General features: G+C 54.8%; 1 protein-coding gene and 1 long non-coding RNA gene across 4 annotated transcripts; one reads left to right on the forward strand and one right to left on the reverse strand.

Annotated features, from left to right (window-relative positions):
• The first annotated feature begins 461 nt into the window (after window positions 1-461).
• On the forward strand, window positions 462-3,727 carry LOC138102059 (uncharacterized). 2 transcript variants are annotated; one of them, XR_011147299.1, is made up of 3 exons: window positions 462-552; window positions 1,287-1,472; window positions 3,513-3,727. It is a non-coding gene; the product is annotated as an uncharacterized lncRNA (long non-coding RNA). The 2 variants fall into 2 exon arrangements; XR_011147298.1 differs by having other exon boundaries at window positions 1,287-3,727.
• A 4,250-nt stretch (window positions 3,728-7,977) lies between these two features.
• LOC138102038 (olfactory receptor 14J1-like) lies at window positions 7,978-11,145 on the reverse strand. Of its 2 annotated transcripts, none has more exons than XM_068999792.1 (2): window positions 11,035-11,145; window positions 7,978-8,938 (listed from the first exon to the last, which is right to left on the reverse strand). In XM_068999792.1, exons 1-2 carry the CDS (start codon window positions 11,061-11,063, stop codon window positions 7,978-7,980), a joined length of 990 nt encoding a protein of 329 aa, XP_068855893.1. In that variant the 5' UTR covers window positions 11,064-11,145. The 2 variants fall into 2 exon arrangements, with proteins under 2 accessions (XP_068855893.1, XP_068855894.1); XM_068999793.1 differs by having other exon boundaries at window positions 10,849-11,124.
• Window positions 11,146-19,946: the final 8,801 nt, after the last annotated feature.

A 19,946-nucleotide genomic window follows, 5' to 3' on the forward strand; every position in this document is an offset into this window, starting at 1 on the left:
ACATCGTGGTGACACCGTGGGGTCACGGACAGGGATACGGGGCTGGGGCAGGGAGGAGAGATGGGACATTGAATGGGGGACATGGAATGGGGGACGTGGGGGTGTGGGACAAGTGGGATGGTGAGGGAGGTATCTTTTCAGCTTTTTACCGGCTTGTGCTAGTAGTTCAATGCCTTAGAAAGCCTCAAACAACCCAGAGAGGTGGCACGGGCAATCCAGCATTTCAGTAGCTCTAAAATCGGTAACTGTGTCAGCTGCAAAGCAAATACCTCCAGCAGAAGCAAAGAGGGAGAAATACAGCTGTCTGCTCGCTCAATTTCCCACAGTTAGAAGCTTTCAAAAGAAACAGATGACAAGAGGCGTTTGCAGAAGGGGTAGCAGAGCCAAGAGAGGCGGGGCCTCCCTTGACCCTCTCTTTTATTCGGAGAAGGGGGAAGGGGAGGACTGGGGGCAGACCCGGGGTGACCGGCCAATCAGACACTGCTAAAGAGTCTGAGTTACATTTGGGTTTGCCCGAGCTTGGAACAAAGGAGCTCAGAGCACATGGCAGAGGCAAGTGTCCTCATGGGAGGGGAAGCTCAGAACAGGCAGCAACAGGATGGGACATGGAATGGGGGACATGGAATAGGGGATATGGGGGTGTGGGACAATGGGACGGGACATGGAATGGGGGATATGGGCGTGTGGGACAATGGGATGGGACATGGAATAGGGGATATGGGCGTGTGGGACAATGGGATGGGACATGGAATAGGGGATATGGGGGTGTGGGACAATGGGATGGGACATGGAACGGGGGATATGGGCGTGTGGGACAATGGGATGGGACATGGAATTGAAGACATGGGATGGGGATATGGGGGATGTGGGATGGGGCAGATGGAATGGGAATGGGGGGATGTGGGGGATGGGAGATGGGGATGAGGGACATGGGATGGAGAGGGAAATGTGGGGCATGGGGGATTTGGGGCATGGGGGATGGGTGATGAGTGACATGGGATGGGGGACAAGGGGACATGGGAGATGGGACATGGAGTGGGGGCCACAGGATAAGGACATGGAAGGGGGGAATGGGATGAGGGACACGGAAGATGGGGGAAATGGGGGACAGGAGGTGGGGGACATGAAATGGGGGACATGGAGTGGGGACTTGGAGGATGTTGGATGGGGGACACAGAATGGGGGACAAGGAAAACATGGGGGACACAGTCTCCAGGTGTTCAAAGAGATTACAATGAGCAGACACAATGACAAAGCAATTTTTGAGGCATTTTTCTTATTATCAGGTCCTTACACCTGGTCAATGCCCAAATCCCGGGACAGGGATCCTGGCTGCTTGGCTTCACCACCATCCTGCTCCACATGGGAGCCGCGATATCCCAGCACGGAGCAGCCGGGTCACCAGGGGCTCTCCCGACTGGCGGCTGAAATCTTTTCACACATCTCACAGCTCACCTGAGGACCGGGAGTGGGTGATTATCTGTGGCCTTGCCTCTTCCTCCTGTTGTGAGGGCCCTGCCTCTTCCTCTTCATCCCTCACTGAGGGATTGGTGATGATTTGGTCTCAGATTTCTTCTCCTGTATAGCAGGAGCTGCTCCGGCAGGGGCTGTTCCTCTGGCTCAGCTGCAGTTGGAATGCCCACGGTGCCTGTTGCTCTGCTTTCCTCCTCCTCCCCCTGAGGGTGCTGTCCAGTGACCAGCAGTGTCCCAGAAACAGTAGCCAGGGCCCAGCAGGCTGCATCACTTTGCACCTCTCTGGAGCTGCTGCAGCATTTTCCTTCACGTATTCTATCACTTTAATGGGGTCCTGTGGCTGTTCAGGGGTGAACTTCCAAACCATTGGAGGAGAGGAGTTCTCCAAATACTGGCCCATTCCCTCCCACATTCCATGCCACTCGTGACTATCCACCCTCGGGGCAGGTCTCTGAATGACCGTCCTGGAAACTTCTGTCCTGACTCTAAACATGGTGTGGACCCCACTGAGGAGACCCGGCAGACACAGCAGCAAGAACAGGCTTTCCTTAACATCCAGAGGGAATTCAGAATTCCCCAAAGCTGTTGGAAAAGGCCTGAAGGAGGAGAAGGGGGTGAAAGGCTGGGCAAAATCATCACCCTCCCCTGTTCCCCCCACAGGCTGGGCACAATTATTAATGAATTCCCAGAGGTAGCACCCGAGGCCAGGGCAGGAGAGCAGCACTGGAGACACATCCCAAATGACCCCCACTGCCCTTGATGTTCTCACAGCACAAACTGATATCCTGCAGCACAGCAACAAAGCAATCCTGGTGCCTCTCCCTGCTCTGGAAAAGATCCCTGAGAGGAGCACAGACAGGAATATGCACAGGGTGAGGTCCCACAGCCCCAGGAGCAGACCAAGGCACATTGTGCCCAGGGGCTCTGTCCCTGATACAGCAAATGCTCAGATCAAATTTGCTTCCAACCTGCTCTGTGCAGATCTGGTGTTTTACAACCCAAATGCCCCCCATTTTCCCCAGAAAGCTGCTGTCCCCCATCCACTCAGCCCCTTTGCAATCACAATCTGCTATAATTTCCCATTTGCCCTTCGTCTCTCAGTGTTCACACGGGGATTGTGAAGCCTCTTCTGCTCCAGGAGCCTGGTTGGGAAGCAATTGGCCCCATAACCTGGGGACAAGATATTAATGACAAAACTGCTCATGCCAGCAGAGACAAGACAGGGGCAGAGGAAAGGGGAGAGCCAGGCCCAGGGGACAGGGCTGGAATGGTGATGGCTGTGAGGTCACTCCCAGTGCAGCAGCCTGGCTGGCCCTCAGCAGACATTGTGGCCAGGAAGCACTGTGAGGTCACCCAGCACATCAGAGACCCCACACAACAGGAATTCCATCCCTGGGGAGGTGAAGGAGTGCGGCAGCAGGGAGAGGCCCCACCTGGGCTCTGATTCTGGGGCACCTCTGTTGCCCAACCTGACCAGCCCTGGCACACAGGGAGGCCGGCCGGGCTCATGGCCACCCTGCTCTGTCTAGCCCTGCAACTGGGGAAAAATCTTTCCTCATCTCCTGGCTGAACATCCTGTTTCACCCAACACCCCTTGTCTTTCATCCTCCTCACACGCTCCAGCCAAGCTTTCTCTGCCTAAAAACAACAAAGTCACCATTTCTACATTTCCCCTTTGCAAACTGTCCTTGCTGTCACCTCCTGGCAGTGGCCTCATGGGCCCTGTCAGAGCCCGCCCTGTCCCTGCCCTGCCCCAGCTCTGCTGCCCCACAGCTGCTGGATCAGGAGGGGCAGAGCCATGGGGGAGGGGAATGCACAGGGACTCCTCCTGGGAGGGACCTTGGGAGGTTTCCAGGCCAGGCCAAAGCCCAGCCAGCAGAGAAAGGGACCCAGGGATGGGCTGTTTGTGTGCTCTGCCATGGCAGGAGAAGATGCAGAGCCACCAGCTCCCTTCATGCCGTTCTCTCTCTGTTTTCTCAAACTTGTGCCTCTACAAACCACCATGATCCCTTCCCTTGCCTTCCTGTATCCTTTTCTAGGCATCCCTCAGGAAGTCTGGAAAATGCTCTTTCTGTCTGACCTCCATGAGTCTCAGACCCAGAGGAAAAACCCCATCCTCATCTGTGAGGTCATCCTGGGAGAGTCTGCCACTGACCCACTTGGGGAATCTTTCATGCAGAAATGTTGGAACATTCTCTGACTTGTTTTAGACGGTTTGAATTTTGAATGGTTTCTGCACAAATATGGCAATTCATGTCCCTGCTATGGCAATTCTTTGATTTTCATGGAAATATAAGGGATTAGGTGAGATGAAAATGCTAACATGGTGAAAGCAGGTATTTGCAGCCCTATGGAGAAGCAGTTGGTAAAATAAGAATCAAAGAATGATGGGGCTTAGAGACCTCAACTACAGGATCAGTATGTGGAGGTGGAGATGCCTGGGCTCAGTGGTTTGGAGACTGTAGTGGTTTGGTCCAAAATACTCATTACTGTTTATCTTCTGTGAGATAAGAATTAGGAGAAACGCAAAGCAGGCACCAAACTTGAAAGAATCTAAAGAAGTTTATTAACAGACCTAAAAGAGGGAAAAAAAATTATACCATAGCTTCAGAACTCTCCTCCTCCCCCCACCTTCCTCCCTTCTCCCACTGACAATGTAAAGACAACCCTTAAGATGTTCAGTCTGTTTACCACTTCCATAATAACCTTGTTCAGTCCAGTTAGAAAGAGAAGTCTCTTCTTGCTCGTGCTATGAAAACATTATCACAACGAGCCAGCTGCCCACTTCCAAATATTGTTCAGTCCATTTAGGAAGAGGAGTCTCTCTGCTCGTGATGTGAGTCCCTTCCCCCGACTTGCAGCTTTTCCTGCAACTGCTTTCGAGGGTCCACTCTTGAAGTTGTTTGGGGTACAATTTTAAGGTTGAGCCGTTCAGAAACAAAAACCAGAGGCCCTTCTCCTTTCCTGGGAGCAAAGGGTCTTCCTCATCTTCATCGTTAGGACTATCTCTGGGAGCATCTCTAGGAACTGAGGTTTTTCTCCTTTCCTCTTTGGAGCAAAAGTCCTCATCTGGTTCATCTCTCTCTGTCCAAACTTCTCATGAAATTACAGCTGCGGCAGCATCTGCCTATTGCTTACGAGTTGAACACTCCACCCCCCATATCTTCATGAAATTACAACGGGATACTCTGATATATCATAGCTTCACAACAGACTTTCAGCTTTAAGCATCTCCTCTCTCTCTTCCCTCAGGTTTTCAGCTCTTCACAGCAATAAAAGGGTTAATCTCACCTCGGCCTTGCAGCTGGAATGTGGCTTATCGCTGTTGGTCACTGACCTCTGCCGGACAGCGGTGCCGCTTTGCTGAATCTCGGCCGCAGTGGGGGGGGGGGGGGGGGTTCCGAGCTGCTCCGGTCACCCACGGCAAGGCAGTGGGGGGGGGTTCCATGGCTGGAACAGGCCCATGGCTCCAGGCTGGCCGTGGCCCAGCCCGGCCTGGCCCAAGCAGGGCCTGGCCGGGCCTGCTAGCCCCCACACGGGGCCTGCAGCCACCTGTGCCAGCACTGGAAACGAGAGAGAGCTTGGGGGGGAGTTTGTCTATTCTTAAGTGTGGATCACAGAGGCGGTCACAACTTTAAGTGGCTTAAAGAATTGTCGATATTCAAACTGGCCAGCTGATAGGTTCTATCAGGTCCCAGAGGAAGCTGTAAGCACCCCTTAGCAAGGATATCCCTTCCGGGACTATGCTTGCTAACCTATGACATGAGGGAAAAAAGAGGGTGCATCACATTTGAAGGAATGTCAGGTATCGCAGGAAATGTTTAAGGGAGTCTTTAGGTCATGTAGGAAAAAACTTAGAGAGGCAAAAGCCCAGTTAGAACTCAATCTGGCCACTTCTGTGAAGGACAATAAAAATATTTTCATAAACACATTAATGGCAAAAGGGAGGGCAAGGAGAACCTCCATTCCCTGTTAGATGGAGGAGGGAATTTAGTAACTAAAGATGAGGAAAAGGCTGACCTACTTAACCTCTTCTTTGCCTATCTTTTCAACATTAAGACAGGTCGTCCTCAGGACAAGTGGCCTCCTGGGCTGGTAGATGGGGACAGGGAGCAGAACAGCCCCTGTAATCCAGGAGGAAGCAGCTGGTGACTGCTGAGCCCCTCAGATGCTCACAGGTGTCTCTGGGAGCAGATGGAATCCATCCTAGGGGGATGAGGGAGCTGCTGGATGAGCTCCCCAAGCGTGGATTTCAGTGTCTTCATTGATGATCTGGATGAGGGCATTGAGTCCAGCACCAGCAAATCTGCAGATGACACCAAGCTGGGTGTGAGTGTGGATCTGCTGGAGGGTAGGAGGGCTCTGCACAGGGACCTGGACAGGCTGGATCCAGGGCCCAAATCCAACCATGGGAGGTTCAACAAGACCAAGTGCCAGCTCCTGCACTTTGGCCACAACAACCCCTGCAGCGCTACAGGCTGGGGACAGAGTGGCTGGACAGCGGCCAGGCAGAAAGGGACCTGGGGGCACTGATGGACAGCAGGCTGGACATGAGCCAGCAGTGTGCCCACATGGCCAAGGAGGCCAATGGCTCCTGGCCTGGATCAGGAATGGAGTGGCCAGCAGGACCAGGGCAGGGATTCTCCCCCTGTCCTGGGCACTGGTGAGGCCGCACCTCGAGTGCTGTGTCCAGTTCTGGGCCCCCAATTTAGGAAGGACATTGAGGGGCTGGAGCGTGTCCAGAGAAGGGCAACAAGGCTGGTGAGGGGTCTGGAACACAAGTGCTGTGAGGAGTGGCTGAGGGAGCTGGGGTTGTTTCTCCTGGAGAAGAGGAGGCTCAGGGGAGACAAGGAGGTGTCAGGGCACGGCTTGGGCTTGATGATGTCCAAGGTCTTTTCCAGCCTGGTTGATTCTGTGATTCTCTGAAACCACCCTTGAAGCAGCTGCAGGATGAGCCCTGGGCCTCCTCTTCAGAAGGTCCAGCAGCCCCTGTCCCTCAGCTTCTCCACACGCGCCCCAAAGCCCATCCTGTCAGTCCTGCAGAGCCTCTCCAGCTCCTCCTCACTGCCCCACAACAGGGAGCCCCACAGCCAGACACAGCAGCCCAGATGTGCCCCCCTGGCCTGTGGTGCCCCTGGCAAGGGAACAGCTCGAGGCACTGCAGGGCCCTGCAGACAATTCCTGCAGCACTTGTAGGATGATCCTGCTCCCCAAGGGACGTTCCCGTGGTGCCAAGGCAGGAACTGAAATGGGGAGTGGGGCCAGAGAGGAAAGGGCAACCAGGGCTGGGCTGTTTGCAGGGGAGGGGACAGGGAAGGGCAAGAGCAAGAAATGTGGAGCAGGAGAGAGGAAAGAAAGCAAAGGTGAGGCAGAGGAAATGCTCAGGGCTGTTTGGGGGTGGCTGCCAGGCAGCCCTGGCTCTGAGCAACAACGTCTGCAGTGGGACAGGAAACTCAGAGCTGATGGGAACAAACTTTCTGGCTGACTTGAGAGGCCACGACAAAGCTGAGAGGTTTCCCTGCCGTCCCCCAGCCCTTGCTGGCCCCCAGGGGCTGATGGCATTTGTGCTCACTCAGGTTCCTCTCCCCACACCAAGACCGTGGGGTGCTCACGCCTGGGCTGTGCAGTGCAAACAGGGGCTCCTGAGCCAGTCCTGCCGTGGGTGTGCCTGCAAGGATCCAGCCCCTCTCTGAGCTGGGGAGAGGCCAGGGCTGCAGAGGGGGGATGTTGCTGGCAGGTGCATGAGGCCGCTCTGGGACGCTGCCCTGGGGTGTCCAGCGCAGGGGGGATGGATCAGCCCCTGCTCTGCTGCTCCTTCCCGGCTCCCCCAGGGACCCTGCAGAGCACCAGCCATGCTGGTTGCCCCCACCCTGCCCACGGCCACCCTGGGGCTGCTCACGGGGGTTTTCTCTGCTGAGCACTGGCCTGGGCGTGCTCTTGAGAGAGCCTGGGCAAGGAGCCTGGAGCCCCCAGGCCCTGCCCTGAGGCGTCAGCGCTGGCCCAGCAGTGCCCATGGCCTGTCCCTGCTGCAGCCCCGGCACTGCCACCCCAGGGCTGGGAGCGAGCCCCAGAGCACTCAGGCCCTGCAGCAACACCAGGGGCAGGAGGGCAGCGGGGCAGTGGCACGGGAGCAGCACCGGCAGCACCAAGGGCTGCTGCTCCTGGGCACAGCTGCTGTGCCCCCCTGATCTGCCCCCAGCTCTGCACACAGACATTGCTGCTGCAGCTCCACAGAAGGCAACTAAAGGGGCATCTCTGCTGGAAACTTTGCTGGCAGATCCTTGAGTTCATTTAAAGGCAGCGAGAGCACAGCTCCTCATTGACACAGTCTGGGGCCACAGCCAAGGTGCAGAGAAACAAAATGAGAAATGGAAGAAATATTGCCCTTGCTTTGTGGACAACAATAAATTACTGAAGGCAGAGAAAATAACCCCAGAACCAAACCAAGTAGAACTATCAAAGACTAGTTTTATTACAAGTGATTTGCAAAAATTGGCAACCAGTTTAATGTTTCTTAAATCGTCCAGCCATCAGTGCCCACACTGCAGCCTTGAGCTCCTGGTTCCTCAGGCTGTAGATGAGGGGGTTCAGGGCTGGAGGCACCACCGAGTACAGAACTGACAGGGCCAGATCCAGGGATGGGGACGAGATGGAGGGGGGCTTCAGGTAGGCAAATGCTGCAGTGCTGAGGAACAGGGAGAGCACGGCCAGGTGAGGGAGGCACGTGGAAAAGGCTTTGTGCCGTCCCTGCTCAGAGGGGATCCTCAGCACGGCCCTGAAGATCTGCACATAGGAGAAAACCATGAACACAAAACAGCCAAAATACAGAAAAGCACTCAGCACAATAAGCACAAGCTCCCTGAGGTTGGATTGCGAGCAGGAGAGCTTGAGGATGTGTGGGACTTCACAGAAGAACTGGCCCAGGGCATTGCCCTGGCACAGGGGCAGGGAAAATGTATTGGCCGTGTGCAGCAGAGCATTGAGAAAGGCACTGGCCCAGGCAGCTGCTGCCATGTGGGCACAAGCTCTGCTGCCCAGGAGGGTCCCGTAGTGCAGGGGTTTGCAGATGGACACGTAGCGGTCGTAGCACATGACGGTGAGGAGGGAAAACTCTGCTGAGATGAAGAACAGAAAGCAAAACACCTGAGCAGCACATGCTGAGTAGGAGATGTGGCTGGTGCCCCAGAGGGAATTGTGCATGGCCTTGGGGACAGTGGTGCAGATGGAGCCCAGGTCGGTGAGGGCCAGGTTGAGCAGGAAGAAGAACATGGGGCTGTGCAGGTGCTGGCCGCAGGCTACGGCGCTGATGATGAGGCCGTTGGCCAGGAGGGCAGCCAGGGAGATGCCCAGGAAGAGGCAGAAGTGCAGGAGCTGCAGCTGCCGCGTGTCTGCCAATGGCAGCAGGAGGAAGTGGCTGATGCAGCTGCTGTTGGACATTTGCTGCCTCTGGCCATGGGGATCTGTTCTAGGAGGAGACAGTGACAAGTCAGGAGAGACTTTCCTGAGCAATGCCCAAGCCCTTTCTCCCAGCCCTGCCCCTGACACTCTGTGCCACCCAATTTTCCTTTTCTCAGAGCCCTTCCCTCAGCCCCGTGCCTGGAGCTCTGCTGGGATCTGGCCCTGTTGCCGTGACGAGCAGGGGCTGTGCCCGTGGACACCGAGGAATCAGCTCTGCTCTGCAGCAGTGGGGTCATGGGACAGGGGGACAAGGGCCAGTCCTGGGGTTGGAATTTGTCAAACAGAACTGCTCCTGAGGCAGAGGAGCTGGGCAGCATCTCCTGTGCCAGGGCCAAGGAACGGTGATGCCCAAAGGCACTTTGAGAGGGTTTCCTGCTGTGCCCAGGGAGAGCAGAGAGAGCTGAGCAATGCAAGAGCATTGGCTGTAACTCAGTGAAGGGTGAGGGGAGCTGCTCTGTCGCTCCATCTGTCCCCAGCTGCCCTTCCTGAGATCGAGGGCAGTCACTGTGTTCCCCTGAAAATCAGCCTGGCACAGCTGAGAGCAGAGGGAGCCACAGCAGAGCAAAGTGGCTCAGCCTTTCTCAGAGTCTCAGCCCCACTGCTGGCCAAGGACACTCCCGGCCCCAGTGTCCCCGGGAAGGCAGCTGACAGCTGGGATGGCATCCCGAGGGCACAGCCAGGCTCCTGTCCATGGCACTGCTGGAGGAGAGCCGGCTCATTGCCAGCCTCCCAGCCCGGCCTGCCCAGAGCTCCCGGGGCAGAGGGAGCTGGGACACCCCATTGCTGTGCTCAGCCTGCACAGGAGGAGCCCCAGGGCTGGGCCTGAGCCTGCAGCTGGAAGTGCCATTCCCAGAGAGCCCCTCAGCAGCGGCAGGAGCAGCTGAGCAGGGCAAGGAGAGAGAGCCGGGCCCTGAGGAAAAGCCTTTCCCTGCCCAGCGCTGCCCAGCCCCTCCCGGGCAGCACCAGGGCAGGACAGTCGCCCTCAGGCCCCGGGCAGCAGGAACGGGCCCGTGGCCGCAGAGATGCCCTTCATCTCTGCTGCTGCTCTGCCGGCCCAGGAGGGCACCGAGGGCCCCGAGCCCCCGGGCTGAGGGCCCCGAGCCCCCGGGCTGAGGGCCCCGAGCCCCCGGGCTGAGGGCTGTGCTGGCTGCGAGGGGACACCGGAGCTGCGCTGCTCAGGGCGGTGTCTGCACTGCAGGGCAGCGCCGGCAGCTGCCACAGCTCCCCTCAGCAGGGCTGCCCTCAGCGCTGCCTCCCTCCCTCCCTGCCCACGGCTCTGCTGCTGGAGCTGGCCCAGCCGGGAGCTGCTCCTGCGGCCCGGGCTCCGTCCCTGCCGCTGCTGCCGGAGCCCAGCCCAGCCCCTGGGCCAGCCCTGCCCGGCAGCCGCTCGGGGCTGCGGCGATTAAAGAACAGCTCCCCCGGGCCTGGGCACCATGGAAAGGTGATGCTGGCTGCATCTGGAGCCTGGCGAGGTGCAGGCACTTGCTGAGGCTCCCAGGAATCCTCGGCGGGATGGTTTAAGAGCCTCAGGCCCTGCTCTGCCCTGCACAGCTGAGTTTCCATTCCCACCAAGCTGAGCCTGGGAGAAGTGGCAGCACAGACTGAGGAAAGCAGACACTCAAGCAGGAATCCCATGCCCTGAATGTGCTCATGAAGAGTCCCCTCAGAAATGAGCTGGGCATGAGCTGGAGCTCGGAGCAGCCCTGGCCCCCACAGCAGCCTCTCCACAGCAGCAGGACCTGCCCTGCAGCAGTCACTCCTTGCAGCCACAGCTCCCCTCCAGCGCCCATGGGGAGCTCCCAGGCAGGCTGAGAGCTGCCCCTGGCAGGTGGCAGATGCCCTGGCCTGGCAAAGAGCCCTCAGGGCTGCAGGAGCTGCTCTGCAGGACAGCCCTGGGCACCCCTGGCTGCTGCCCACCTTCACAGCCTGCAGCCGGCCCTGGCAGCAGGAGCCGTCCTGCCCTGTCCCTCTGACGGTGCCCAGGGCAGCCCCGCTCTGCAGCACATCCTCCCCCAAAGCAGGAACGGCAGCAGAGCCATCCTCACAGCCATGGCAGCCGTGTCATGGGCCAGCTCTAGAGGATCCCTGCAGCCAGAGGCTCACTGTGTCAGGAGTGGTGAAGATTTCTCCATGAATAAGCTCAGAATTGTCCTTCAGCTGCTTTAAGCCTCTGTCTGCTTCACTCCTCTCAGGTACCTGCAGGCAGTGCCCTCAGCCCTGCTGGGCTGGGAGAGGAGCAGCTCATTAGGAGAAATGTCTTTATGGTTGCCAGGAGCTGCCTCTGTGCCAGTAGCCCGGCCCAGTTCAGCAGCACAGACACAGCACAGGGACTGTAATGGCCCTCTCGGGGCTCTGGTGTTGTTTACACTGGCCTCAGTCCCTGAGAGTGTGTCCAAAAAACTTCTCAACAACTCAAAGTTAAAGTGAAACAATGAAGTTTCTTGAAGTTTTAATGGGTGCCACTGAGGGACAGGACTGAGAAAGTGTCCCCAGGTTCCAGTCAGAGCAGAACACTGCAGGCAGTGATGACAGGGGGGGACAAGCAAGGGAAAGGTGTCTCTGGTGCTGAGCAAAGCTGGACGTGTTTGAGGAATGCAAAGGGCCAAGGTCTGAGCCCCAGCCCCTGGCAAGGCAGATCCTGTCCCTCCCTCAGTGCTCAGGGCTCTTGCCGGGGCACTGGGATGTGGGGATGGGCAGTGCCCAGGGCAGCACCATGGGGCAGCCCCTGCCAGGCTGCTGAGCAGGGACAAGGAGGCACTGAGGCCCCAGGGCTGCAAGGGTCACTTGTCTCCTGCTGGCCTCAGGGCCAGGGACAGCAGCCGTGGCCCAAGTGCTGCACAAGTTGGCTCTGTCAGGGCCTTGCAGCTGCTGCCCATCCCTCTGCCCTCTCCAGCCCAGGCTGTGCCACGCTGTCCCTGCCCTGCCCCTCTGTCCCTGCAGGCTGTCCTCATCCCCCCGGCTGCCCCACCTGGCTGGCCCCTTCCTTTGCTGGCAGCTCTGCGTCCTGCCTGCCTCTGCCTTGGCACACAAAGCCTTGGGCTTGATACCAAAAGGCTTCATTCAATTTTTACCATGTCTGTGAACTTTTAGCAGAGGAACAAGGCATGCAGGGGCTGCTTTCCCAGCAGGGACGGATGGAAGAGAAGAAGAAGACATCTGGCTCAAGGGTGCAGTGCTAGAAAAAACAAGGACTGAATGTGGGAACTTGGGGTGGGTTTTAAGGAAATGGGTGAATTGTAATACGCATGTAGCGACTGGATGTGAGCAACACACTTGTAGAGTCACGTGTCCACGTAAGGTTAGGAGTTATCCCCTGCTGGAGCTCAGGCCTGAATAAATGATGCTCTCTTTAACAACAAATCAGTGTTAAGGAGTCATAAGTAATATGCTGATATTTCGGAGATTTGGTGACAGTGCGGCCTCACAGAACCAAGGAATCAACAGTGACACTGTGGGACCCCATGGAACCAATGGTCCATTGTGCCAATGCAGATCCAAGGATCCATGGTGGCACTGTGGAACCAAGGAGATCGTTGTTGACAGTATGAACGCTCATGGAACCATGAGCCACTGTGACACAGAGTGGCCACATGGAGCCAAGGGTTTGTGACTCTGCAGATCCCAGGAGACCCTTGTGACTGAGGAACCTCATGGAACCAAGGGTCCATTGTGACACTGTGGAGCCCTGTGGAACCAAGGGGACCACAGAGACATTGTGGGGCTTCATCGAACAATGGAGACCATTATGACACTTTGGGACCCACTGGAACCATGGGGCCATTGTGACACTGCAGAGCCTCCTATAACCAAGGGGCCATTATAGCACGGCAGGGCCTCATGGAATCAAGGGGTCCATTGTGACCCTGTGGGGCTCCATGGCACCCAGGGTCCATTCTGATGCCATGAAACCAAGGAGACCATTGTTACACTAAACGGCATCACGGAACCAAGGAAGCCATTGTCAGGAAAATTAATCCAAAACACCAGAGGTTTATGTCCAAAATGGAGACAGAGGAGTCCCAATACTGTATTTGAATAAAGGAAGAGGACATGGGGCATTTCTCTGGGGTCTGTCAAGTTGTTAGAGGATGTAGTCTCCTTTCTCTTCTAATTTCCTGGCCGATTTCCCTCTCTCTTTGCCCATTGGCTGAGGTACTTGAGAGCTACAGACTTCCCAAATCACTTAAAACAGACCCTACCAATGTATACCCCTCCCTTTTTCTTTTCTTTTGGAATTTATGGTTCTTGCCATTGCTTCTTTTATCTCTCAGTATCTACCTATCAGCAGACCCACAGTTTGTTTGTAAAGACAAATTGATCTCATTCCTTTCACCACTGTGACCCAGTGGGGCTCCATGGAACCATGCAGACCATTGTGACACTTGGAGGCCTCGTGGAACCGAAGGACCATTGTGGCCCTGCAGGGCCTTGTGGAACCAAGGGCACAACAGTGACACTGTGAGGCTCCAAGGGCCCAAGGGGGCATTCTCACACTGCAGAACCAAGGGTCCATTGTGGCACAGTGGGGCCTCATGAAACCAAAGGGCCATTTTGACACTTTGAGGCCTTGGGAAACCAAAGGACCCTTGTGGCACTTCAGGGCCTTGTGGAACCAAGGCGACCATAGTGACACTGTGGGGCTCAATGGAACCAAGGGGCCCTTGTGACACTGTGGGGTCTCATGGAACCAATGGTCTACTGTGACACTGCAGGGCCTTATGGAATCACTGAGACTGTTGTGACACCACAGGCCCCATTGAACCAAGGGGCCATTGTGACACTTTGCAGCCCCATGGAACCAAGGAGGCCATTGTGACACTACAAGGCCTCATGGAAGCAGGGAACCATTGTGACACTATGGGACCTTCTCAGGCCAAGGGGCCGTTGTGTCACTGTGTGGCACCATGGAACCAAGGAGAGCATTGTGACACTACAGGGCCCCATGGAACTAAGGATTCATGTAACAGTGTGGGGACTCATGGAATCAAAGGTCCATTGTGATATTGCGGGGCCTCATGGAGTTCTGAAGACCATTATGACACTTCAAGGCCTCCTTGAATCAAGGGGCTCTGCAGGACCTTGTGGAACCAAGGAGACCCTTCTGACATTGTGAATCCCCATGGAACCAAGAGTCCATTGTGATACTGCGGTACCAAGGAGCCCCCTGTGACACTGCAAGGCCTCATGGAAGCAGGGGGGAACCACTGGGACCCTGTTGGGCCCCATGGAAACAAGGAGCCAGTGTGACACAGTGGGGCCTCGTGGAACCAAGGACCCAATATGACACCAACATTGTGACACTGCGGGGCCCCGTGGATCCGAGGGAACAGGTAACAGGTGTGGTTGGCTTGGCCTGACTGCTCCAACTGACCTTGGCATGTCAAGGGTCTCTTTCATGTGCCCCTGAAACACTGGGGCTCTGGGCTTTCCTTCCTATAGGAAAGAACCATGCCTCTCATCCAGGTGTTGGGAGAGTCCCAGACTGGTCAGGCTCAGCAGGGAAGGGCATGTGGCAAATGCTCCTGCAGCCATTCCAGGCACTGGCAGGACAAGGCAGGGATTGCAGAAGCCCTGTGGGAGGGAAAAGAAGGGCATGTTGTGTGCCCAGACTCCAGCCAGGCCTGTGCCAGGGTCTGCTGGGGTCTCCTCAGAGCCAGGTTGGTGGGAGCTGGGCTGAAGAAGTGGAACATGGGGTGGGTGGGAATTGGGCTGAACAATGAGGGTCAAATGTCATCCATGGTACAGAGTCCTCTTGGCAGCCACTCCCTGGTGCCATCCCTCAGTGGCCAGCCCTTGACCACCACTGGGGAACATTTCTAATATCTCTACAATGGGATGAAATGCACTTTCAACTGCTTTGTGGATGCTGCCAAGTTGCAGGGAGTCTGTAACCAAACTCATCTTGTTAATGGTGACTGCAAAACATATTTGGGCAAGAGGCCTGAGTTGGATAAATTTGTCTTGCCATCAGGTGCCAACCAAGCCACAAGAAAAGGAAGAAAAAACTTATGCATCAGAAGAAAGGCAGTTCAATAGGGACAAAAACCAAAACCCAACCAAAAATACCAAAGCAAAACCCACCCACAACAACAACACAAAAACCCCACAAACAAACCAACCACAAAAAGCAAAGACCACAAACAGAGGCAAAGCAAATGCACAGGAAATCTCCAATCAGCAGAAAATGTTCAACCACCTTGTGGCAGGAGAGGGTTCTGTATGTGTAGGTGCTGTTTGAAAGAAAAAGGTCTTAAAAAAGAAATTAATGCCCTCCACCTCCTGCTTCTCTCAGTTTCTTGCTGATCATGGTGTGACACGGAATGGAACATCCCTTGGGTCAGTCCAGCCCAGCTGTCCCATCCCTGTTCCCTTGGGAATCCTTGCCCAGCCCAAGCCCATTGGCTGAGGGGGGATTGCAGACACCCCTCATGTGGGGCGAGCAGTGTGACAAGGACAGTAGGACAGAACAACATTAACTCTTCTCAAGGACAGTAGGACAGAACAGCACAGCCTTGGAGAAATAGATAGGACTTGTGATAAGGGGTACAACGATGTCAAAGGTAGTGGGGATAGCTAATGAATCAGTGTGTCTGATATAAACTCTGTTCACTCCATGCGTAGTGCACTCAAATGCATGAAGGATCACCTGAGTGACCACCATGCTGTAATAAAGAATAGCTGCTTTCAAATCCTCCAAACTGTGTGAGAAGGTTTCTCTCCAGCAGATTTCAGTAGCAGTGGTGCCCTTGACTCCATGATGCCCCACAGGTTCACAATGGCTCCTTGCTTTCAGGAGGCCCTGCTGTAGAACAATGGAGCCTTGGTTCCCTTAGGGTCCATACTGTCCAAATGGCCTCCTTGCTTCTGCTCTGCCACAATGCTCTCCTTGGTTCCACGAGGCCTTGGTGTGTCACAACAGCCCCTTGGTTCCATGAAGTGCCGTAGGGTCACCGTGGTCTCTTGGATCCGCAGTATCGCAATTGGTTACAAGCAGCCCCGCTGTGTCACAATGAATATTTGGTTCCACAGGGCCCTGCAGTGTCACAATGGTCCCTTGGTTCCATGAGGCCTCGTTGTATAACAATGGCCCCTTGTTCCATGAGGTTTGTACCGTCAACAATGGTCTCCTTGGTTCTGTAGTGTGAAAATGGCCCCTTGGTTCCATAAGGTTGCTCCATGTGGTCTGCTTGGCTCCATGAGTTTCTGCAGTGTCACAATGTCCTATAGTTTCCATGAGCTTCATTCCAATCAACAATGTCCTTTTTTCCATTGAGGCCCAGAGTGTCACAATGGCTCCTTGGCTTCATGTGGATCACCTGTGTCACAATGGTCTCCTTGGTTCCATGAGGTTCCACAGTGTCACCATGGTCTCCTTTGATCCGCATTGTCATAATGGACAATTGCTTCCATGAGGCCCTGCAGTGTCACAATGGTCCCTTGGTTCCATAGGTTTTATGTTGTAACAATGGACTCCTTGGTTCTAGGAGCTCCCCTGCTTTTTGCAGAGGTGTCTTTGGTTCCAACAAGGCCCCGCTGTGTCTCAGTGCACCCTGGGTTCCATGTGGATCTGGAGCATCACAAAGGCTCCTTGGTTCCACGAGGTCCTGCTGTGTCACAATGGATCCTGTGCTCCATGAGGCCCTCCAAAGTCATCATGGAGGCTTGGTTCCATGAGGTTCCATTGTGTCCCAGTGGTCGCCTTGGTTCCATGGGTTTCCTTAGTGTCACAATGCTCTCCATGCTTCCATGATTCCCCACAATGTCACAATGCTCTCCATGCTTCCATTAGGCCCTGCTTTGCCACAATGGTCCCCTTGTTTCCATGAGGCCCCGCTGTGTCACAATGGACGCATGGTTCCATGATGTTGCGTGGTGTCACCGTGCTCTCCTTGAATCCGCAGTGGAACAATGGACCATTGGTTCCGTGCACATGGCCGTGTCACAATGGGCTCCTTGATCCCATGATTCCCCAGGGTGTCACAATGGAGCCTTGTTTCTAGGAGGTTCTGTACTGTCACAATTGTCTCCTTGATGCCATCAGCCCCTGCAGTGTCACAATGGCTCCTTGGTTCCATGAGGAACACAAAAGCTTTGCATAAACATTGAGCAACAGCTGCTGAACACACCTGGGACACATCTGCTTGCATCAAAAGAGGGCTTCAAGCTGAGAATGGCACCAGCAGCTTCCATCTGCAACAGAGAGCCAGGGAAAGGACAGGGACAGAGAATTCAGTGGAAAGACACAGAGAATTCTTCTCCCAGAGATCATTCCTGCTCCCACTGTCCCTTGGAGAAAGGGGACATCATTGCAGGCAGCCTGTACTGAGCATGTGGCTCCTGAGTAGGGTTTGTTGTTTAGGAAACCTGCTCAGGCTTTTCGATTCTTTCCTTAAAAACAGGAAAACTTCTCCTGGGGCTGTGTGCAGGCAGAGCCCTGAGGAGAGCAGGTGGCACATGGTGCGCTGGGCTGGGACAGCCAGCTGCAGAGCTCAAGGGAAGAAGCCCAAAGTGGCACAATGGCTCCTTGGCTTCACGTGGATCACCTGTGTCACAATGGTCTCCTTGGTTCCATGAGGTTCCGCAGTGTCACCATGGTCTCCTTTGATCCGCACTGTCATCATGGACAATTGGTTCCATGAGGCCCCGCAGTGTCACAATGGTCCCTTGGTTCCATAGGTTTTATGTTGTAACAATGGACTCCTTGCTTCCATGAGCTAGCCTGCTTTTTGCAGAGGTGTCTTTGGTTCCAACAAGGCCCCGCTGTGTCTCAGTGCACCCTGGGTTCCATGTGGATCTGGAGTGTCACAAAGGCTCCTTGGTTCCACCAGGTCCTGCTGTGTCACAATGGATCCTGTGCTCCATGAGGCCCTCCAAAGTCATCATGGAGGCTTGGTTCCATGAGGTTCCATTGTGTCCCAGTGGTCGCCTTGGTTCCATGAGTTTCCTTAGTGTCACAATGCTCTCCATGGTTCCATGATTCCCCACAATGTCACAATGCTCTCCATGGTTCCATTAGGAATCAACAAACCTTCTACACTGGAATTCTGGAGGGTGGACTTTGGCCTATTCAGGACGCAGATTTGGGGAGTACCTTGGAAAACAGCTCTTAAAAACAAAGGTGTCCAGAAACAATGGCCACACGACAAGAAAGAAATCCTGAAGGCACAGGAGCAGGCTGTCCCTATGTGCCGAAAGATGAGCTGGCCGAGAAGAAGACCAGCCTGGAGTGGGCAAGGAGCTTTTGCAGGCACTCAGGGGAAAAAATAAAGCGGGTGCATCACCTTTGGGCAGAGGGGTAGGAAACTCAGGAAATGTTTAAGGATGTTGTTAGGTCACGCAGAAAGAAAATTAGAGGGGTGAGAGCTCCATTAGAACTTAACTGGCTGCTTCTCTGAAGGATAATAAAATTTTTTTATAACTACATTAATGGCAAAATGTGTTTTTTTGGGGGGGTTCTCATGGTTTAATGGGATATCCCTATATTTTGGGGGATCTCCTCATTGTTTTATGGGATCTCCTTGTGGTTTTGAGGTCTTCATGTTGTTTTTTCTGGTCTCATGGTTTTTTGGGTCTTGCCACGTGCTTTTTCGAGGTCTTGTAATGTATTTTGAGGGTCTCCTCATGGTCGTTTGGGGTCTTCTTATGGTTTTATGTAGTCACTGTGTGCTTTTTGGGGGTCTTCTTGGAGTTTATGGGGTCTCCTTATGATTTTTGTGGGCTTCTCACGTTTTTTTGGGTTCTTCTTATGGGTTTTGGGAGGTTTTCCCGTGGGTTTATGGGGTCTTCTCATGATTTTGGGGGTTTTCCCGTAGGTTTATGGGGTTTTCTTCTAGTTTTTTTGGGTTCTTGTCATGTGCTTTTTGGGGTCTTGTAAAATATTTTGGGTCTCCTCACAGTTTTTTTGGGGTTCCTCGTGATTTTTGGGTTCTTCTCATGGGCCGTTTTAGGGTGTCCTCATGGGTTTGGGGGGCTCCTCATGCATTTTATTGGGATCTCTTCTTGGGTTTTTTGGGGGTTTCCTTGTGATTTTTGGGATCTCCTTGTATTTTTTAGGGGTCTCCTTGTGGTTTTTTGGCATCTCCTCATGGATTTTTAGGGTGTCCTCACATTTTTTTGGTTTCTTTTCACACCTTTCAACTCCCCATTTTCCACCCCTTCCCTCAACTCTCCCCCTCCATCCGTGTCCACCTCAGAATGCCCATGGTCCTACCGGGCTGGAATTCCCAGTCATCCATCAAATTGTGGCTCTGGACCAAACTCCTGGCCAGGCAAAAAATCGGCCTCTGCGTTGTCACCTCCATGTCCCCAACCTGCGCCTGCCCGGGCAGCACATCCAGGGTGCCAAGGGTTGGGATCCGCACCCCCTGCAACCGGAATTTTTGGGATTTTGGGATCTGCTTCCCCACAGAAGTGGAATTTTGGGATTTTGAAGTGGAAACTTGGGATTTTGGGGTCTGCGTTCCATGGAACCGGAGTTTTGGGATCTTGAGATCTGTACCCCCTGCAAGCAGAACTTTGGGATTTTGGGATCTGCTCGCCCTGGAAGTGGAATTTCAGGATTTTGGAATGAGCCAGAGGTGACCTCGACCCCCAGGAGGGAACATGGTGGGGGAACTGGGGTGACCTTGTTCCGCAGCAGGAGCTGGTCCAGGACAAAGTCGGCCACCAAGTCCCAAATTTCCTTCCACTCTGGGAATTGAGGGAAACTGAGTCAGGATCCTGACAGATCTGACATTCCCAGGGGTACAGGAGGGTGAGAGGTCATTCTGCACTCTCTCAGGATGTGGGATCAGGATGTGGGATCTGGATGTGGGGGGTGTGGGATGTCCCACCACCAGCCTAGCTCCTGTTGTGTCCCTAGGACACTCGGTGACGCTGCTGGTGGCACTGTGACTTCGGTGGGGCCTCTGTGACATCGTGGTGACACCGTGGGGTCACGGGCAGGGATACGGGGCTGGGGCAGGGAGGAGAGATGGGACATTGAATGGGGGACATGGAATGGGGGACGTGGGGGT

Source organism: Aphelocoma coerulescens, unplaced genomic scaffold (assembly GCF_041296385.1).
Source record: "Aphelocoma coerulescens isolate FSJ_1873_10779 unplaced genomic scaffold, UR_Acoe_1.0 HiC_scaffold_60, whole genome shotgun sequence".
Classification (NCBI taxonomy): Eukaryota; Metazoa; Chordata; class Aves; order Passeriformes; family Corvidae; genus Aphelocoma; species Aphelocoma coerulescens.